General features: G+C 42.4%; 1 protein-coding gene across 1 annotated transcript in view; it reads left to right on the top strand.

Annotated features, from left to right (window-relative positions):
- Positions 1-663: 663 nt before the first annotated feature.
- Positions 664-21,015, top strand: part of PFDN1 (prefoldin subunit 1) — a 61,996-nt gene continuing 41,644 nt past the window's right edge. Inside the window, exons 1-2 of the mRNA XM_090020523.1 lie at positions 664-808; positions 1,156-1,322. Coding sequence (XP_089876649.1) covers positions 776-808; positions 1,156-1,322 — 200 coding nt within the window. The 5' untranslated portion in view covers positions 664-775. The remainder of the gene's footprint in view (positions 809-1,155; positions 1,323-21,015) is intronic.

Below are 21,015 nucleotides of genomic sequence, written 5' to 3'. Positions count from 1 at the left end.
GTTGATGAATGTGATGCATACTCAGAAAGAGATACCATTTTTGTTCCTTGCCAGTCTCAAGGGTATAACAGCATATGTCAATAAGCAATTGCATATTTTCTAAGTCCACAGTCCAGAGTACAGAAACATCCTCTGTGTTTTATTGTCTGCTCACTTACTACACTATACAATTTGTTCATTTGCCAGGAATCCCACTGCTGTTAGCAGCACCAAGCCAGGGTTGGGTTTACCACACAAACAATCCTGCAGTGGCCTGGCCAGCGAGCACAGGCTCGGCCCCTTGGGGACATGCAGCGCTGCCCCACTGGGCTTCAGGGGCTCTGGACTGATGGTCACCGGGGAAGGCTGCTTCAGTGCATAGGGCAGGACGTGAGCTGTAGCCAGGGCAGGATGTGGCCTTAACCCCTGCGGCTGCGGCTGCGGAGAAAGCTGCAGGCCCAGGTCACTGCTAGGTCGCCTGTAGCCAAGATACACCGCAGGGAGCAGGGGCGGGACGATCACGCCGCTCCCGCACCTGGCGAGTGAGTAGTGGGACGAGGCGAGGGGCCGGCGCTCGCGGCCGCCCTGACGAGCAAGGATGTCGGCGTCCCGCCCGCGCTGCACCGCCAGCCCCTGGGCCCGACCCGCGGCTCCACCCAACTCCGAACGCGGGCAGAGCCCGACCTCGATCCTCTTCCGGCTGGGGGGAGGGCATAGTAGGTTCCAGCCCAGCGCCCTTCACTGCGCAGGCGTGCGGGCCCTAGACACGCGGCTGCACCGCGCAGGCGCAGGCAACATGGCGGCGCCCGTGGACCTGGAGCTGAAGAAGGTAGCGGCGCCGCGGTCGGGTTCGTCTTGCTCCTCCTGGGCAGCCCAGGGTGAGGGCGGCTGTCTGCGAGGGGGCGCTCGCTCCGGTGGGAGCCGTCCGTCCCCTCCCCTCCCCTCCCCTGGCTCAGCCCGTGCGAGGCTGCCCGGACCGCTGCAGGCGGGTGGGGGTGGCCTGGGCTCGCGGGCCGGTGTCGGAGCAGCGCTGGGTCCTTGTCTGCGGGCTCGCGGCTGCTGCTGCGATTTCCGAGGGGAAAGGAAACAGCTGCGGTGCACAGCCTGGCCCCGCTCTCCCCCTTCCCGGCCCGGCCCGGCTCTGACCTGACCGCTTCTCCCGCGCTTCTCCTTTAGGCTTTTACTGAGCTGCAGGCCAAGGTCATTGACACTCAGCAGAAGGTGAAGCTGGCAGATATGCAGATAGAACAGTTGAACAGGACAAAAAAGCACGCGCACCTCACGGACACTGAGATTATGACCCTGGTGGACGAGACACGCATGTATGAAGGTGTAGGAAGAATGTGAGTAACTTCTTTTGCAGCTGAAGAAGTTAGGCATGAATTAAAGGGTCTTGTCCTCTGAACTTGCTGGAACCTATTGTTCTTTTGATTTGGATTGCTTTTAGGCTTGCTTTTTTCCATAGGTGACAGTGAGCAATCAGGAATATGTATATGGTAGTTGCTCTCTGTCAGATCTTATCTGCTTTATTTAGCCACATCCAAGACAACTTTGAATTTAAGATGACCCCTCCCCACAGTACTTCGATTCTGTACATGAAAAATTATAAATCTGTTGTAGTTTCCCCCCATGTAGAATCTATTTATGGGAGGATCACCTTAATCCCCCTGCCTGCCCACCTGTCATCCCCTACACATGTACACGTCCATTTTTGTGGTAGGGAAAAGCAGCAGTCAGGAGTCAAATGGTGGTAGGGAAAGTAATTGGGAGGGGGAGGGATAACAGGCTTCCTACCCACCTGAACTTGCCTCCTTGCTACTTCCCCTATGCAGTGATTCTGGCCTGGGGCATGGAGCACACTGGCTCTGGCCCTCGGCTGGCCCAGTGGTGGCAGTGGCAACTCTGGCCCCTTGTCTGAGTCAGGGCTGGAGCCACCAGCACCCCTGGTGCTGAGTGTTCTCCCCTGCATAACCCCCCAGGTTGTACACCTTGAGGTGTGCCATGCACCTACTCAAGTGCTGCACAAGCTACCCTAGCCTGATAGCAGGGCAGTAGCAGCTCAAGCTTTGGCCCAGCCCCATACTGAAATCCAAGAAAAAAGCAATTTTTCCCTTTCTGAAGTCTGTGTGCATGTATGATTGTGTGGAGATGGCAATAAAGCTATGGGAGCACAGCAAAGGAAGAGTTTTTCTTTGCTTGTCTATAAGGGTTGTAAAAACCGTGCTCTTCTTGGTATTGGACTAATGTTTACTGAACCATGATTTCCTTGGATCAGTCCATATCTTTTAAAAAAATAGATACCATTTTTGTTACTCGCCTGTCTCAGGTGTATAATAGCATATTTCAATAAGCAATTGCATATTATTGTTTGCCAACTTTACTCATGCAATTTCACAGTTGCATTGAAATTTATAATCTCTACCAGCACAGCTGATAAATACCTCGTGAACACTAACTGCAAAATTCAAATTTGTGAGAAGTTTATATAAGCCTGTCCAACTCTAGTGAAGTTCGTTATGTCGATGCTATATGAAGGAAATCACAATTGTTAATCTCATCCTTGCATTCAGGGCCTATACTTTTGTAAAAACTATAAAATCACATCCTGCTCATTAGCACGATAATTAATTTATATGAAAGATTTATTTTTCTAGAATTGTTTTTAAAGAACATATGGAGCGCGGTTTGTGCCAGAATGTACAATTTGCCCAGGTGTGCTGGGTTGGAAAGAAGGAAAGTATAATCTCTATATATTGTAATGACTTCAAAACCAACAAAGCTTAACTTAAACTAGTACATGTTTTGATGAAACTCTAACAATGTACTTCTTTTGTAATCACACCACCTTCATAAAAGATTCCTCAATTGATCTGAGATGATAATGCAGCTGGGTATGTATTGCATTCACAGAAGTTTAGTGCTGTAAGGTACCTCATCAGGTCCAGCCCCCACAGCTCTGCGTAGGAAAGACTGCTAATATCAAATAACCCCAGCAAGGCATGCGTCCAGTTTCCTTTTAAGGATCTCCAGGGTAGGTGCCTGCACTCCAGTCAGCGAAAAGAAAAGATAGATAAAAGTTTAAAAGATTTAAAGCTCTTTTCTCATGTTATTTTTCTGATTCAGTAATATCACCAGCTACTCTAGACTCAGTTGAAGGGATGATATGGATGTCCTTTCTGCATAATGTGCGTACTTCTTTTTAATCTGTATTCTGTGAACTGCCAAATTGGGAATTTGAAGTTAACATATGAGGATGTTTCTAATGGTCAAAAACTAGAATCGGTTTCCTTCAAAGAGACTAATGATAAAGCTGGCAGGTAGAAATTGGGCGCAGAAATGGATGAAGGTGCTCCAGAACAGTACTGCAAAGTGACTCATGGGCTTTATGGGCACAACTGATGCCGCGCTTTGCTGGCAGCTCCTGGGCCCGAGACGTGGCCCTCCCCAACTCCGAGCGGGGGCAGAGCCTGACCTCGCTTCTCTCCCAGCTGGGGGGTGGGCATAGTAGGTTCGGGCCCAGCGCCCTTCACTGCTCAGGCATGCAGGCTGCAGACATGGGGCTGCACTGCGCAGGCGCAGGCAACATGGTGGCGCTCATGGACCTGGAGCTGAAGAAGGTAGCGGCGCCATGGCAGGGTCCGTCTCGCTCCTCCCAGGCAGCCCGGGGTGGGGGCGGCTGCCTGCGAGGGGGTCCCAGAACCCGTGCACCTATCTCCTTGACAGCTGGCAGGCTTCGTGGTCGCAGCAGGGGCTACCATCCCTGCAGCTTTCACTCTGCTGCGCCTTAACACGGTGTCACCCATGTCACAAGTTTTGCTTGCTTGCAGCTTGAGGTGCAGTTTCCCCCAAACCCCTGCAGTTACCTCCTTGAAACTTGGCAGGCTTTGTGGCCTCACCAGGGGCCACCACCCCTGCAGCTTTCACCCCCCTGTGGTGTAACTCATACATGTAACATGAGTTTTACTTTCAAGAATTTGGGGTGCAGTTCCCCCCGAACCTCTAAACAGATCTTCTTGAAACTTGGCAGGCTTCATGCTCTCAGCAGAGGCTACCACCCCTGCAAGTTTCATCCAAATCAAACAAAAACCAACGAAGTTTATAGATATTTCATTGATTTCCCCATTATATTCTATGGCCTGATCTCCTTTGGAGCCGCTTTGGCCAGATGGAAACCAGAAACCGATCCGGAGCTCTGGATCAGGTCTCTGGCATCTGAAGCGGCTGAATCCAAAGCTGGATTGAATAGCTGGGTACTCGCACAGGCCTAATGCACAATATAACCTCATAACCAAGGCATTTACTATTTAAATTCACATACTCAGTACAGATTTCCATACCTTATGACAGTTGTTGACCTATAGATCTTGACAGAGAAAGGGGAGAATATAAAGTTTAGTTAAGCCTGTTGTTGATAAATCATGCTTGAGATTCCAATAGTCTGTTAAAGGTAACCTGGAGGTTTGTTTATACTGAATAGTCATTTCAAGAGTTGTGAACCTATTTCGTTTAATAATTCAGATGTCAACATCTGAATGCCGTCTTACTCCTTTACTCTTGTCAATCTGGCTTTCTTTTTGAATATAGCACTAAGACTGCACCTGTGGCCTTCGTTGTTGATCTTAGCCTGGAGATTGACACAAGAAATTGTGCCCTGCTTTTCTTACTAGATATTTCAGCAGCATTTGATATGATTATCCAAGAGATGCCAATAAAGCATTTATGTGACCTGGTGGGTATTTGCAGGATAGCTTTGTTCAGCTTTTTCCTGGCAGGGAGGCTCCAGATGGTAGTAATGGACAAGTGCTCACTTTCCCTTTTGGACCTTTTCTAGGAGGTCCCCAAGGCACCATCTTTTCACTCCCCTTCAATATGTATGTGAGGCTGCTAAGTGACATGTGTGGAGATTTGGAGTGAGGTGCCATCAGTTTTCTGATGAGGCTCAGCTCTACTTCTCTTTCTCATCTGACCCAGGCTCCGCAGTCTCTCTTCTTTTCAGTGCCTGCTGCAGCTGGGGACTGAATGTGGGTAAACCAACTGAAACTGAATCCATACAAGACAGATGTGATGGTGGGCAGACTGCTTGATACGCAGGGGATTGGAACACTTACCATTGCTTGGATTCAGCCTCCTCTTGTCACTCAGGTTTGCAGCCTTGAAGGTGCTCTTGGATCCTCTGCTCCACTTGGATTTACCAGTGGCAGAGGTAGCTAGGAGATGCTTTCATCAGTTCCTATCTGGTAAGAAGGCTACAACCCTTTCTTTCAGATTTAAATGTGGACATTATTCATGCCTTCATAACTTTGAAGCTAGACTACATGGGGTTGTTCTTGACCTTCTGGAAGCTCCAGCTAATGTAGAATATGGCAGCACCTTTTGATAGGGAAGAGTTGCCAGAGGGGCACAGCTCCAGTGTTTTAGAGTTTACACTGGCTCCAAGTATCTTTTGGGATGAAGTTCAAGATGTTGGTTTTGACCTGTGAGGCCCTAAACTGTCTAGGCCTGAGGTACTTAAGGGACTGCCTTCCCTCTTATGCCCTATCATGAGCTCTTAAGTTTAGCCAAGAGTAACCTCCTGCAAGTACCATTCATGCGCTGAGTTGATTTGACAAAAATATGCGGGAGAGCATTCTTAGCAGCTGCTGTTAGCTCTGGAACTCCTTTCCTCTTGAAGCCTGCCAGAATCTGAGACTGGGCATCTTTCGAAAGTGCTGTAAACCATTCCTGTTTGTACAGGCATTTAGCATACTGGGTTAGGCTGGTATTCTGTTGAGCAGGTTTTTGTTTTATGTTGCTACTCTAGTTTTTATTATAAATTATTTTGTTCTTTTATTTTAAGCTGCTCTGAGCCTTTGTTGGGAAGGGCAGCCCATAAATTGAACAAATAAGTAAATATGTTTATTCTAAATGACAATGAAGTAGAAGATCTTGGTTGTGATAGTGACATGTTTTATCTTCAGTCAGCCAGTTTAATGCTGTACTGTTTCATGAGCCTCATATGAATGAATTAACATGGTCCCTATTTTCCCCTCCGTGAGCTTGAATGCATTTTCTCTGAGAGATCTTTTCTGTACTGTATGAAGCATTATAGCCCATTTGTCATTCCTAACCTTGGATTTTCTTCGTTGCATTTTGTATAGTATGCAAAGCCAGCAGGTCAGTCCTGCCTCCCTTCAGTGTTGAGAGCTTAGCAGTGTTCATTTTTCTTCTACTAGATCTATTTTTGGTTTGGTGCAAGAGAAGCTTGCACCGCATACTAGGAGATGATGAATTGCTCTATACTGTTAGTATCTACTGCTCAGATGAGACCCCAGGCTTCTGACATCTTGCCAAGTACATTTTAGTTCTGTTACTTCATATTCTTTTGAAAGGTTTGTTACATAGTCTGATATGACTAACATCAACTTCTAGTTTTGCTACTTTAGCTGGTTGTGAGCTGACATCATTTTGTTACTTTAAGAACCACGATGAGAGTTTAAACTGCAGAATTCTGTCTGAATATTTGAAAGTGTTCTCTTTACGTCCTCCTAGCATACAGATAATTAATAGCTCTAGTCTGTTGTACAGAGAAAGTAATTTACACCAGATGCAGTGTAGGGTTCCTGGTAGATCTTGTTGCCATGGGATGCCAAAGCTGAGATAACGATTTTCCTGCTTGTTTTGATATTAAATTATTTAGTCTTCTATTCCTTTCTTAGCAGCTGTAGGTTTTAGGAGTAATGTGATCAAATGGATACAAAAGCTGAGCCCAACATAACTTTCTTGATGTTCGCAAGGACAGAAAAGTACTTGAGGACAGCCATTAATAATCCGATTTATTTATTTATTTATTTATTTTTGGAAGTGTGGGTTAGTTTTCTTGTTTTTGGAGGGGGGGTTGTGTGTGCATGTGTGTGCATTGAGTCACAGAAATGAAATCTAGCAGTAGAATTTGGAGATGTGAAAAAGCTGTCTTAAAAGCTGTCATCTAGTCCTATTCCTTAGAGAGAGAATTGTTTTCTTGCTTTCAGCACTGTCTTTTGGTTTTGTCTGGTAATTAGATTTAATAAAGCATCCTGAAATTCTACTTTCAAAAATTTTGCAGAAACAGAGATGACTCATCATCTCATATAGAGATTAGGGCTGTATGAAATTTTGCTGCCAGTTTTGTTTCGACTTGTTTTGAGGTCGAAACAGCAAAATCAAAATAAAACGGATATTGTTGAAACAGGCTCAAAATAAAACGAGGCAAGTCGAAATGTTTTGCTGCTGTTTCAACATTTTGCCCGTAGCTATAATGGGCAAAACAAAACCAATATCGTTGAAACAGCTCAAAACAAAATGAGGCAAGTCAAAATGTTTTGCTGCTGTTTCAACGTTTTGCCCATAGCTATAATGGGGAAGGCCGAAACAGCCTATAACTGTCATTTCCAGCCTGATTTGGATGAAATATGCAGAAATGGTAGCCCCTTCTGCAGACATGAGGCCTGCCAAGTTTCAAGGACATAGGTGCAGGGGTTGGGGGAAACTGTACCTCAAGCTGGGGACAAGCAAAACATGTGTGTGTGAAGATGCAGCAGGGTGAAAGCTGCAGACCTGCAGGCCCCTGCTGAAGCCATGAAGCCTGCCAGCTGTCAAGGAGATAGGTGCAGAGGTTCTGGGTTCTAGGGCCCTGCACCTCTAGCTGCTGACAGGCAAAACTCATGTCATAGATGCCTGTGCAATTGTATCTGTCGTGGGGTAGAAACTGCAGGCCTGCTAGGCCTGCTGCAACTGTGAAGCCTGCTATAATACCTCACAGTTGTTTAATGAATTTATTCTCACAGCACTCCTGTGAATTGGGAAGTGTAATTATTCCATTTTACAGGTGATTAGCTGAGGCTCAGGGAAGCTAAGGAACCTGACCAAGTTTGCTCTGGAAGAACTGCTTCAAAGCTATATCTCCTAAGACTTAGGCTCCAGCCACTCATAGATTCATAGATTGTAAGGCTGGAAGGGACCTTGGAAGATCATTGGGTTCAGCCCCCTGCATCAAGCAGGAAAGACAACTGGGGGTCAGGTGACCCTAGCAAGGTGACTGTCTAGTCTCCTATTGAAGATTTCTAGGGTAGGTGATCGCACCACCATTGGAGGGAGCTTATACCACAGTCTGGACACCCTAGTTGTGACACAGTTTTTCATGATTTGAGCCTGCAATGATCTTCTAGGTGTCTGTGACTGTTACTCCTAGTTTTCCCCAAGGGTGCCCTGGTGAACAGTTGTTCACCAAACCCTAGATGTATGCTTCTGATGTAGTGGTAAGCTGCTACCAAGTCCCCACTCAGCCTTCTCTTCTTTTTTAGGCTGAAGAGTCCCAGGTCCCTCAGCCTTTCCTCATATAGCTTGCTGTGCAAGTCTCTGATGATATGGGTAGCCCTTCTCTGGACTCTCTCAAGTTTTACCGCTTCTTTGTTAAAGTCCGGAGCCCAGAACTGGACGTAGTACGCCAGCTGCAGTTTCACCAATGCCAAGTAGAGCAGGAGAATCGCCTCTTTTTCAATGGTTTTGCTGGTGACGTATCAGTTGATGCATGCTAGGGTATTGTTGGCACTGCTGGCTACAGCATTGTACTGCTGGCTCATGTTCATACTGTGATCACTTATTACCCTCAAGTCTGTGGTGGCAAGTGATGGGGGATCTTCAGTCCTGCTGCCTGATGAAAGGCAGCAGTTGCACAAGCACCCGTGTCATGAGTTTTGCCTGTCAGCAGCTAGAGGTCCAGGGCCCCAGAACCTCTGCACCTATCTCCTTGACAGCTGGCAGGCTTCATGGCCTTAGCAGTGGCTAGCAGGCCTGCAGCTTTCACCCTGCTGCACCTTAACACATGCAGTGTCACCCATGTCATGAGTTTGCTTCTCTGCAGCTTGAGGTGCAGTTTCCTCCAAACACTTGCACCTATCTCCTTGAAGCTTGGCAGGCTTTGTGGCCTCAGCAGGGGCTAGCATGCCTGCAGTTTTGACCCCACTGTGGCTTAACACATACACGTGACTTGAATTTTGCTTTCAAGACTTTGGGGTGTAGTTTTCCCAACCCCCCTGCACCTATCTCCTTAACACTTGGCAGGCCTCTTGCCCTCAGAAGGGGCTACTATTCCTGCAAGTTTAATTCAAATCAGGCCAGAAATTACAAAGTTATAGGCTGTTTCGACCTTCCCCATAATAGCCTATGGTCAAAACAGCGAAACTGTTTCGAAGGAATGGGACAGCTGTTTCGAATTGAAACAAAATTTGAAATGGAATGCTGTTTCCTCGAAACGCTGGTTGAAATGGAACGGTGCCATTTCACACAGCCCTAATAGAGATACTTCTTCATGTAGCTACATTTGTTGTACAGGTGCTCCTCTCTTAACATTGTCCTGGTTAATGTTGTTTTGTTATTATGTTGCTGATCTATTAGAAAACATACTCATTTAAAGTCATGCAGTGTTCGATTATAATATTTGGCCACCACCTGCTAGTAGGGAACTACTGTGACATAATTGGATTAGCTTAACGTTGTTTCACTTAAAGTTGCATTTTTCAAGAATGTAACTATGAGGTTAAGCCATCAGTGACTGTACATGTTTCTTTCAATGCAGTCAGCTGCAGAATATGACAGTTCACATTGTCTTTTGTATTTACCTTTCATAATCTTGGAGAGAGGTGAGGGGAGTACAGGACTTAAGATATTTCGCTGTTCACCTTACTAACTGGAGGTCGCTATATTAAATTTGTTTACCCTATCAGCAAGCTCCAGTGGTAGTGTGCTGTTGAGAAGCTTGATAATGAATCCTAACTGCTAGACCACTTGAGAAAAAATGGGTGAGCGCCAGTCTCTGGTCATTAGGGTGCTATTTAATTAAAATTCCCTCATCCTGCCACTGAAAACATAACGATCCTTCTGTCTCCACCCCCATTGCATGCAGTGAATATGTTCCAAAACTACATACTGAAAACTTGAGGATAAAATAAAATATTACCTGACTTTGGGGCCCTCTATGTATTAAATGCAGCATGGGTCCTGTGGTAGAAAAATTGTGACTTGTGGAATTAAAGGCTGTGTTCACACAGGGGGTGGAATTAAGATTGCAGTCAAGCCTATTTTTGGCATTTCCTAATTTTTTGATAGCTTGATTTTTGCAGCCTTCATAATGTTCTTTAAATTTAGTTTGTTTGTAACTGTAATTTCCTGGGATTTAAGAACAAATTAACTAAAAACCCCAAAAATTTCATTGTGTGACATTGAATTAACCCATAGGTCACTGGCAGATCCACCATAGACATACCTTCTATTTGAGTCAGCAGAGTAACTACTAGCAATATTGGGTGGCATCCTCTGTGTCAATGGGGGCCAACCTCTTTGCCTGGTGTGCTACAACTTAGCCCTGCACCTTCTCTGGTTGCCATCCAATCCCCTTTGCCTACCCAATCTGCTGCTCTGCTTTCTGCTTCCTGCCCTATTTGCCACTGTGTTGCTTGTCCCCTCCATGATCTGCTGCGTGCCATACACAGGCTGCTTTGTGTCATTTGTGGCATGTGCGCTGCTGGTTGACTGCCCCTGCTTTATGTGGACAAGCATTTTAGTGAGAGCAGTGGTGGGGCTCATGAATCCTGGGTTCCGTTCTGGAAAGGCTGTGGTCTACTTTGCCCTGATCCTCCCTGTGCTTCCTTAACCTGTTTATCCCAGTCTGTCTTTTTCCTCAGCCCTGGCACCTTGTCACAGTTCCAGTCTGTTTGGCAGGTTCCAGTCTTACTGCTTCAGCTCCCTATCTCAGTCCAGCACGAAAGCAACGTATTCTTTGCCATTTGGGTGTGCAACTGGAGTGCTGGTTCCATCCTAGGCTCTGGAAAGGAGTGTGCTCAGTTGGAAACAGCCTTTTCTGTTCATTTCTCCAAAACTTGGTCCCTTCTTTCTAGTCCCAGTCCTTCCCTTTTCTAGTCCTATTCTTGTCTATCCTGTTGCTGTCTTTACTCCTCAGACATATTCACTTTGCAGTCTCCTTGCCTGGTCAGTTCTAGTCACTTATTTGATCTCCTTTACCCTTTTCTCCCTCCTCTCTCCCTGCAGTTTCTTTTTCTCATCTAAATTTTCCTTCCCTCCCCCATTGCTTGCTTGTGGTCATTCTCCCTTTACTTCCTCCCTGGCTGCTTGTCCTTCTTTTTCATCTCCTTTATCTCCTGTTTTGTCCCTCTCCCCAACTAGTTCCTGTCTCTTTGGTCCAGTGAGTCAGTCTTTCTTGCTAGCTATTTATTTAGTCTGTGGTCCTCCTTGTTAACCAGCTGGCTTGCAGTCTTCCCCCATTTCATTCACCAGTTTCCAGACTTCACCTCTACAAATCCCAGTAACAACTCTGTGCTTTTCTTCCACCATCCTGGTCATATCAAATACCCTACCCCAGTCTTGTCCTTTTCTTAACTGTGGTCTCTTTTGCCCTCTCTTCATTCAGATCAGGTGGCTGGGTACATGCCAGCAGAGGGGTTATGGAGCTTATAGGTGAGGAAGATTCCCTTTTAAGCTCTGGTGCCTGGCTTGGAGCAGTTTTATTGATTTACATGCCACCCTTCCCAATATATAGGGAACATCCTTCTGAACCCTTCAAGCCCTGTGCTGGAGCCATGGTTGGCTCTTTGGGGATGGCACGTGGACAGTCTAGTCAGCAGTAGGAGCTGTGATAGTGTGGTGAATGGAGAAGGAATCTTCAGAGATTTTAGCTGGTCAGCTATAGCAAGTTTCTACCAACACTTATGGTTTTTCAGAGGCTTATTTCCTGATCAAATTTGGGCAGACTTTGTACAGCTAGCAAAGAGACATCTCTTTTATACAGAGGCTAATTCTGAATTGGCCTCAGATTCCTGCTGTGGGGCATGCAGACTTAAAGAAGAAAAGATCACAACAATTTATTAATACTTGTAAAATACTGTTGATTTCCTTAGATTTGTTCTTGGACTAGCTGGTTTATTTTAGTTGAAAAGATAATGGGCAAATCAGCTTGAGAACAGGCTTAGGATAGAGGATTTCAGCACAGTCCTCTAAAGTTTAGCAAAATTATGAACACCTGCATAAAGGGTTGTAATGAAAAATTGTCTTACTAAAAGATCTTGTCTTACTAGGTGGAGCTACCAGCCCCACTTAAAATAAATTTGTCCCGCGTTTTGCAATCCATGCTTGCTGTGATTAAAACTGTGGTTCACAAATTGTTTAGACTTGAGGCACCCCTTTGAAAATGATGACTCTTAGTTTTCACTTGTTTTGGACTACAGGAAAATGAGTCATTCTTCTGTTGCCAAGAACACAGAAAGACAAGTTAGAATGTTTTTAACACTATGGATTTCTATTTGAAATCTCTGGGGTTATTGCATGAATCATGTTTGCACACCTAACAGTGCTAAATGTGTGTTGTCCCATGCTCCTTTGAAATGATCTCAAGTCACCCTGCTTGAGAATCAGTAGGTTAAAATGGGCAGTAAGCTAACTGACGTTATTTCTGTGCTGTGCTTGTGTAGCTTACTCTTGAGATTAATATATTGGCACTATGAATCTACTGTGGTTGAAACTGGATGCCTGACATGCATGCAGCCTATCAATTCACTCATTTAAATTGTACCTAGTAGACAGAGAGTAAACATCTTGGTAAGCTGTGATCCAGTGACAGTATTATCATTTTAAATGCTTGAACTCTAAAGATGTTGTGCCTTGTGCTTTGAAGATCAACAGTCTAAGGCCCTTCTAGATCCCTTAAAGGAATAGTTTCTCTACAACTTCTCTGTCAAAGCTTTCCCTTCATTTTGCCTCCAGTTCCTAAATGTGTATATTGGGGTCCAGAGGGGTCCCATGTTGCGTTCCAACAAGTACAAAATATTTGAGGGATTTCTGTGATATTCTAACTTTGAAGTGTTCATCCTGCTATATGGGGTCTAAGATTTTTGAGGGTTTTAAAACAGGATAATGGGACATACTCAGTCTTGTACCTGAAGTCCTGGAGACATCTACAATCACCTTCTTCTTTTAAATAAATAAACAATAAAAGTTGCTCAATTTTTCCCATAACTCTTAGCTGCACAAGTGGCAAGGAACTGAGGGAAACTTTTTATATTTTTGGAACCAAATGTCATGCACTCTTTCCCCTGCCCACCCCCACCCACTCCCCCCCAGCCCCAGCTCTGCTTTAGGAACTGTAGACTTGATTCCCTTCTGACTGGCAACATTCAGCTCTGTTACGGGAAATACACCTGGATCTCTAATAGTGTCTGTGCATAAATACATCTCTCAAGTAAGTGGGCATTGAAGTCCATTTTTGGCCATTTGGCAACCTTGACAACATGCCACAGGATCAACATGTCTGTCTGTTCATGATTGGATCTTTATTTTCAGTTCAGAAGCATCACGTTTGTTGGAACAAGTGCATACCAGTCGATGCCCAAACTTGAGTAGTTTTTAATGTGCATCTTAGTTTTCTGGGGGTTGCAGAATTGTTGTCGACTCAATGCATATTCTCTTGTCAAAAGTAGACTTTACAAATCTTTGCTTGTGAATAAATATGTATATCATCTGTTGTCCTTTGCATATTCCTTCTTGGTGGTGTGTCTTGATTGCTGGTAGTGGAGAGAAATGCTCAGTCTTGTTTCTTAGATGTTCATGATCAGAGTTGTATGAATAACTAATATTTGGTTTGCTATTAGTTCCAAAACTAAAAAATGCTTTAGAAAACCATTTCCCTCCTTTTTTTAAAGTTTTCATAGATGTTAGGGGCTAGAAGGGATGATCATCAGGTTCCATCCCCCCTGCACTTGAGCAGGAAAGACTGCTTGGGTCAGATGACCTCAGCAAGGTGTGTGTCCACTGTGCACTGAACAGTTTTGTTTGGGACCTTTTCAGTAAAAGGAAAAGGAATATGTGAACTGATGGTCATATTCAGAAGGAGCCTTAACTGCCAGCCTCAAAATGGGAGGAAGTAATAATTTCCTTGTACTCTGTAGCCCACAAGTGTTGGGCTTGCACTTTGGCACATTGAGCACCAGGTTAAAATCTCTTCTTTGCCTGATGTTATAGCAGGCACTTAACCCTAGTTCTTCTAGATTGGTGGTGAAAAATACTGAGCTATAGAGAACACTTTTTGTAAATTAATATTTACTTGAGACAGAGTGAGTGACTCCAAAGTGTTGGTTAGGACACTACTGTGAGGAGAAAAACCGGAGTTCCAGTTCCTACTCAAAAAATACTTTGTACAGTTAATATAATATTGGGGTGGAAGAATTTCAACAACATAGATGAACAGATACCTAGCCCACATTATTCCAAAGCCCGTTAGTTAGAGATCTCATGTAAGAGGTTGAGGCCTGGATTTAAGTCCTTGTTCCAATTCTGACAGAATTATATCTTCTGCATTCTTGGAGAGTGGTCTAACTACTGGGATATATCTCATACAATGGAACCACTGTTTTCTCTTTACTTGGGTGACACTCATAAAACTAATGTCATAAATCTAAGCCAAAAATCATAACATTTCATTCTGAAAATGCCAAAATCAGCTCTCTGGGGAATTTTTATTTTGTTTTGTCCAGAACTATTTAAAGTCAACCTGAATTCAAGTTTCAGTTGCCCCTAAACTGCATTTTTGGTAAATAAATTATTCCTTCTAAAGAGTTTCGCCCAGTCAGATTCATGAACAAATTCCAGCCCTGGATAATTTGTTTTCAGTTGCTAGGTAACAAGCATTACTTTTGGTACTCCTTAGTTTTCTCTTGTAATTAAACATTCCTTTCATATTGATATTATGTCACATCATTCCAGGGTCAAAAGAGTACATAATTATATCTATATTTATGATAAGTTTGTTTTATCACTTTCTCTGATGCTTTACTTGACTTTGCTTCTCTTCCTATCACCAGAGCAATGTGCATAAAAGCAAAAGTTATGTGACCTGGAGCATTCTAGTATTCACAAACAAACTGTCAGTTTTACTTGACTTGGTCTTCTGAAGAGTTGTACCTCACTTTTTCACTTTCATCTTTGTGCAGCTCTTAAGAAGATATATAGCCCCAAAAAATTCTAGTCACTTTTTGCATTGGTGTAAGGGACAGCCTTTCTCTTCAAAATTGGGTATATTGTCTTTCTTAGAAGGCCTGGACAGATGTTAGTAACAGATTAATACTAGAGAAGTGTAAATATGGTTTTACAAGCCATAGCACTGAAGTATATATGCACCCCTGATACAGCCTGTGGGTTGGATCAGGCCTGCGTATTCATTTCATCCAGCACACAGGGCTCCTAGAAGGGCTGGGAATTTGGGGGCAGGGTGAATGGCAATGGAACCCACTGCCAGATTCCCAGCTGTGGAACGATGTTGGGGGATACCTGTTGTGGGGTAGAAGCAGATGATGGCTTCAGTAATCACTTGATCCACCACTCCTCCCATATCCAGCCTGTGAAGCTCCTCACATTCTGGAACCAGCCTAAGTGACTGCATGAATTTGAAGCCCCATCTTAAGGTTTGTCTACTTAAACATATTGGCACATGGTAAGCTACAGCGTGAGCTTCCAGCATGTTAGCTATGCTGTGGTTGTTATCCATACACGTACACTCCTGTTGTGGTAAGTGGAATATAACTTGCTCCATTTCCACTGAGGGGCCAACCCATTAATGAGCATGTATCTTGGTTGTGTTAGGGAATAGCTAATGTGCTCTAAGTTGACACCCTATCTTAACTTATGGTATCGTTGTTGTGTACCTGTACTGTTAGCATTAATAATAATCCCAGTCACCATTCCATCCCCCTGCACTCATCTAGCCAGCACTGGTTGATAATGTCCCTTGTTGATTTGACCAAACAAAAAAGGAATTAAATCTGCTTTGTAAGGGAGTTTTCCAACTCCGCAGCCTACATTTGGAAACCTACCTAAAATGTCTCTTGCAGTCTCTTGCATTTTTTTTGGCTTAAAAATCTGTGGATAGCCTATGTCTGCATATTTCAAACAGAAATTAAAAGAGGAAATAGGAGAATATTGTGGTGCGGTGAGGAAATATGTGCAATTCTTTTTAAAAGAAGAATGTTGTTTTATGTTAATTCTACTTTTCTACCAAAGAGAGATCCTTGAACATTTACTCAAACTCTTATTATTATAAGGAAAATGCAAACTAATTATTTTTTCAATGCAAACTGAGATTCCACCGCTGTCTTGATCTAATCTCCAGAAAGAGTGGACAATGCCCTTTAAAAGCCGACTAACTACTATATCATTATTTTTGCTCATACTATATTTATCACAAACTCGGAGGTGTACCACTACTTGCTTTTTTTAAAGAACTAAGTATGAACAATGGTATAAATCTACCATCTAGTTAAGTGTCTAGCAATGCAGAAACTGCTGTTTGGAAGCTGTGTTACTATTTCTGTTTATTGAAGTAATGTAATATGCTAGAGCTGTTGACAGATCCAAAAAAAGTAAAAGCTAATGTAAACATGTTACAGGTGTAGGGCAAATACTGTTTTTTCCCTATCAAATGGGACAGGTGTGTGTTTCTGGCATACCACAGATAATTTTGAAGAAGTAAAGAACACCGTGTTTCGTTCTTTACTTTTAGCCCCTCAAGGGTAAGTAAATTTTATCAGTAGCACATATTTAATCTAGGTAACCTCTTGGGCATGTTAACCTCTTGTAGTTGCCCACACAAAATTAAAAATGGAACACTTAAAATATAGTTAATCCCTTTCTCTGTTAGTGCCATGAAGCTTTCAGACTTAGATGACACAGATATTATTGAATTATACACATGTTATTACACCTATCTTATAAAAATTTTTAAAGGTTTATTAAACCCAGTGCAAGGACCTGTCCACCTGTGTAATAGTGGAACACTGGATTAGATTTTTAAACTGTTGTTTGTTAGTAAATCATCATCCTGTTATAGACAAAAATAATATTTTCCAGCATAATTTTTCCCCAAGCAGCAAATAAGTGAAGTCTAGCTGTACTGAGAATTTTCTGATTCTTATCTGCTGTCCCTGTGACATAATCATAGGAGTAACTCCCATCCATTCTACGTCATGTGAGGTTATGTAAATGCGTCAATCAAAGGACATAATCTGCTTAATGAGATACAAAACCACACTAGAAAAGTAGCAAGATCTAGATACAAGAGCGGCAGTGGAAACTGTTTTTATTTAAAGCATGCGCAATAGTTGGTTACTATATTGTTTGTTAATCATTCATTGGAATTTATGGGTAATAGATAACTAGATGCAGTAAATAGGTTAAACTAAAGCTTAATTGGTGCGTAATAGTGTTATGTTGTAAACTACGTAGACAAATTATTTTTAGAATTTTTAAATGGAAGGGGAAAGGGCCTGTTTTAAGTGACAGTGATCTTGGACAGTACAGTTCTGTTCCAGTCGAGATGGATTGCTTTGGGATCAAGGTCAGATCATTGGAAGCCACACTTCCATTGGTTTTGGCCAGTGCTTAAAATGTGCTAATCCCATACTGAATTACTCTGAAAGCTTGAATGGCAGCACAAGTTCAGCATTAAAAAAATCTTTAAATAGATAAGGGCATGACTGGACTTAGCCCAACCTTTTCATGTTACTGAAAAACCTTGGTCTACAACATTGTGTGTGTGTGTGTGTGAGACGCTGAGCATTTGAACTAGAACATTGCGTTTGTTTATAAATATGCTAGGGTATAGTACATTGCATGCCAAATCATATGTTTACAAAACTATATTAAAAGAATATTAAGGTACTCGAAAAAGAACTGAATTAAGGTTAATTGTGGCAGTCCTCAGTTTTTCATATGCAGTCATAATATAATTTTAATGTGACATTTTGCTTGTAATTTTTTAATTTAAAAATTAATATCAGATTGGAACCCCAAAGCTGTCATAAAGTGGAACCACTCAATCCCTTGGTCAATTTGGAATCCAGAATCCTTTAATTCCATAACAACATCCTTTCCTACTTGAAATAAAAAGGTCATAGTACTAGTCTGTTATCCTCTCCAGGGGTCAACTACCAAAAGGGATGGGAGAACATTTTGCCAGGGACTTGCACAACTTTGCTAGACAGCAGAGGAATATTTAGAGCCAGGAATCTTGAGTTCTAAACTTGTCTTTGGAGTGTGACATGTGACCTAGTGATTACATAGCAGAACAAAGCACAAATTTGGCACATTCCTTGTGAAGGCAATGAAGCTAATAAGCACATGAATCTTGGGTCCACCATATTAGAGAACTGGGACTGTGTTCTTGTCCTTGCTCTGGCCCATTATGCTATACAACAGTGCTCTGCATTATGCTGCTCCCCTTGCAGTCTGTGGTTTACAGTACTAGAAACAGGAAGGGAATACTGTTGATTTGTATAGTGCCAGGAAGTTCTGAGTTTGGCAGCAGCATGTAGGCAGGGTGTGCAGCTGCAGTAAGTTAAAGTCTTAATTTTCTCTGCTTTACCTATAGCAAGTCAGGGTAGGTATGATGTTTTGGGCATTATGTTTGGTAGTTGAGACAAGGTTTTTGTGAAGCTTTTTAAGAATACATTAGATGAACACTTCTTTAGGATGGCTTAGATGAGGATGTTCTGTTTTAAGCAAGTGGTTGGACTAGATGACCATCTCAGGGTCCCTTCCAGCCCTACTTTTTATGATTCTAAGCTGTCTGCTTCTATACACAGCTCCAGCAGATGATGCTCTATTCAGCTACCTCATCTGTAAAATGGGGTCGTGAATTTTTTTCCTATGGCCAAAGGTGGGAAACATGTCACACCTAATGATCAGGGGTGAGGTGTACAGAATTATTAATGCCAATTTAGAACCCTGTGTCGCTTCGGCACCCATAGCTTCCCCCCAAGTTATTTAAGTAGAGGAGCTTTCCCACACAGTAGAAGGAGTTTTCACAAGCCTGCCCCCTGTCTCCTTATTTTTAATGTCTGCCTTCCCCTCACCCAGTGAGAGTAGAAATTGTTGCATTGACCCAAATCCCTAATGTTATGCTGGACTGCAGCATGCTCAGTGCAGATGAAATATTCAGATCTTAGCCACAAATATGTTTTACTGAGCATGTACAAATGGCAATTTTTACAAGTTTAGAACCTGGCCAAATTCTCCCTCGCTGGAAAAAAGAATGTGAAATTGGTGCAATCCATTGCTAAATTCAAGTGTAAACCTTGGAGGCATTAGAGCTTATCAAAGAAATGGTAGCAAGGATTGTTAACACTTGTTGAACAACATGTTTCTTCATAAGAAATACCTTGAACTAATTTTACTTCATTATTTTATATATATATATATATATATATATATATACACACTTCATTATAGTATATATAATGAAGTAAAATTAGTTCAAGGTATTTCATATACAGAGATAGAGATATAGATATCTATACAGAGATAGAGATTTTTACATTATTGTTTATAATATTTTTATTTTATTTTTGATGCATTTTACATTGATATATCTTTTGCATTCAAAATTTGCTACCTGAGCTTTATGGACCATTCTTTTAAATGAATAAAACATCAGGAATTGATTAATCTGTTCAACTATTTCAGCTGAACACTACTTGTACTCATACCAGTAAAAAGAAAAAAAAAAAAAGTGTATTGTACTGAAAGTGTATATGTGTGTGTGTGTATCTCACACACATGCGCGCACACACACTTTCAGTACTGTATGTATGTGTAATATGACATTTTCCTGCCATGGAAAATGTCAGCCTGAATGGTTAATTTGACAAAATTTTAAGTAACAGAAAACAGGGGCTCATAATGGAAAATGTTAAAAAAACCCCTATTTACTAGACGCATCACTAGAGCTCCTCCTTTAATAACTTATATGTCATAATATACTGCTTCTTTAAGTTGTGGTGAACAAGTATCTCCATAACCTCATCCAGCAACCGATCAAATATTTTTAAATGAATACCGTGTTTTGAAGTCAAATATAGTACATGTATTTGGTATAAACAAGTTGTGAGTTAATGGAATTGGTTACCCTGTGTAAACATGACTGGGTGTGTTGTGTGACACCAAAGAAGCTGACAGGTGATGGAGCTGACAAAGTTGCTGACCAGTAGTAGGAGTCTGAAGACTCCTTTGGAAGGAGAGGATATTGTAGTGCTCTCTACAGGAGTACAAGTATCTGGACTCTTAAGGGAAAATAAATTGCTTGCTGCACCTTGAATAAAGTCTGTAGTTGGGGACCAGCAGAGGGTTATTATGAGGAAAATAAAAATCACTCAAAAAATGTTAAAGCATTTTTTGGGAAGAGAGAGGTTATCTTTCTTCTGCTGCTTGGTACTTTGCTTTTTTCCACCCCCCATAAACTTCAGAGCCTGCAATCATTAGGAGATTGGAGCACATTAAAGAGGCTTAGTCAGAACCTTTTGGAAGAGCTGTCTTTTTTTTCTGGCAGCTTCAATTCTGGTTAATTCTCAACAGAATCTCACAAATTGTAACAGAAGAGCCTGATTTGTCTTGGTAGACTATAACTTGTTTTTTACCCCAGTTTTTAAGGACATTAGGGAGCACTTAATGTATCTAAAACATCTCTTGTCAACATTGATTAACTTTTCACTGGTACCACCAGCACAGGTAGTATTCATCTGATATAGTTGGGCAGATTCAACAATTCTTGACATCCTGTTCTTTTGAAAGAATGGTCCATAAAACTAAAGTTATATAAATAATATAATATTTGATATTTGACTGTTCTTACATTCAAAACTTGCAACCTTAGTTTTATGGACCATTCTTTCAAAAGAACAGGATGTCAGGAATTGTTGAATCTGTCCAACTATATCAGATAAATACTACTTGCGCTGGTGGTATCAGTGAAAAGTTGATCAATGCTGACAAGATCATGATTAAGCTTTACAGTTAACAGCACATAAAGCTGAAAGAGGCAATTCATATTTTTTCCTGGGAGGTGGTTTCATGCTATTTGGTTACAACATTCAGAAGGCATCAGTTCAAAAGACAGTTTCTGTTGCTCTGCTTGTTGGGGGTGAACAGTTTTTTGCCTTGGAAGAAAGAAGTGAAATGAGTTTGGCT

This window comes from Crocodylus siamensis, chromosome 10 (assembly GCF_052110815.1).
Source record: "Crocodylus siamensis isolate JL-2025a chromosome 10, ASM5211081v1, whole genome shotgun sequence".
Classification (NCBI taxonomy): Eukaryota; Metazoa; Chordata; order Crocodylia; family Crocodylidae; genus Crocodylus; species Crocodylus siamensis.
This window is presented reverse-complemented; position numbering and strand designations above follow the sequence as displayed.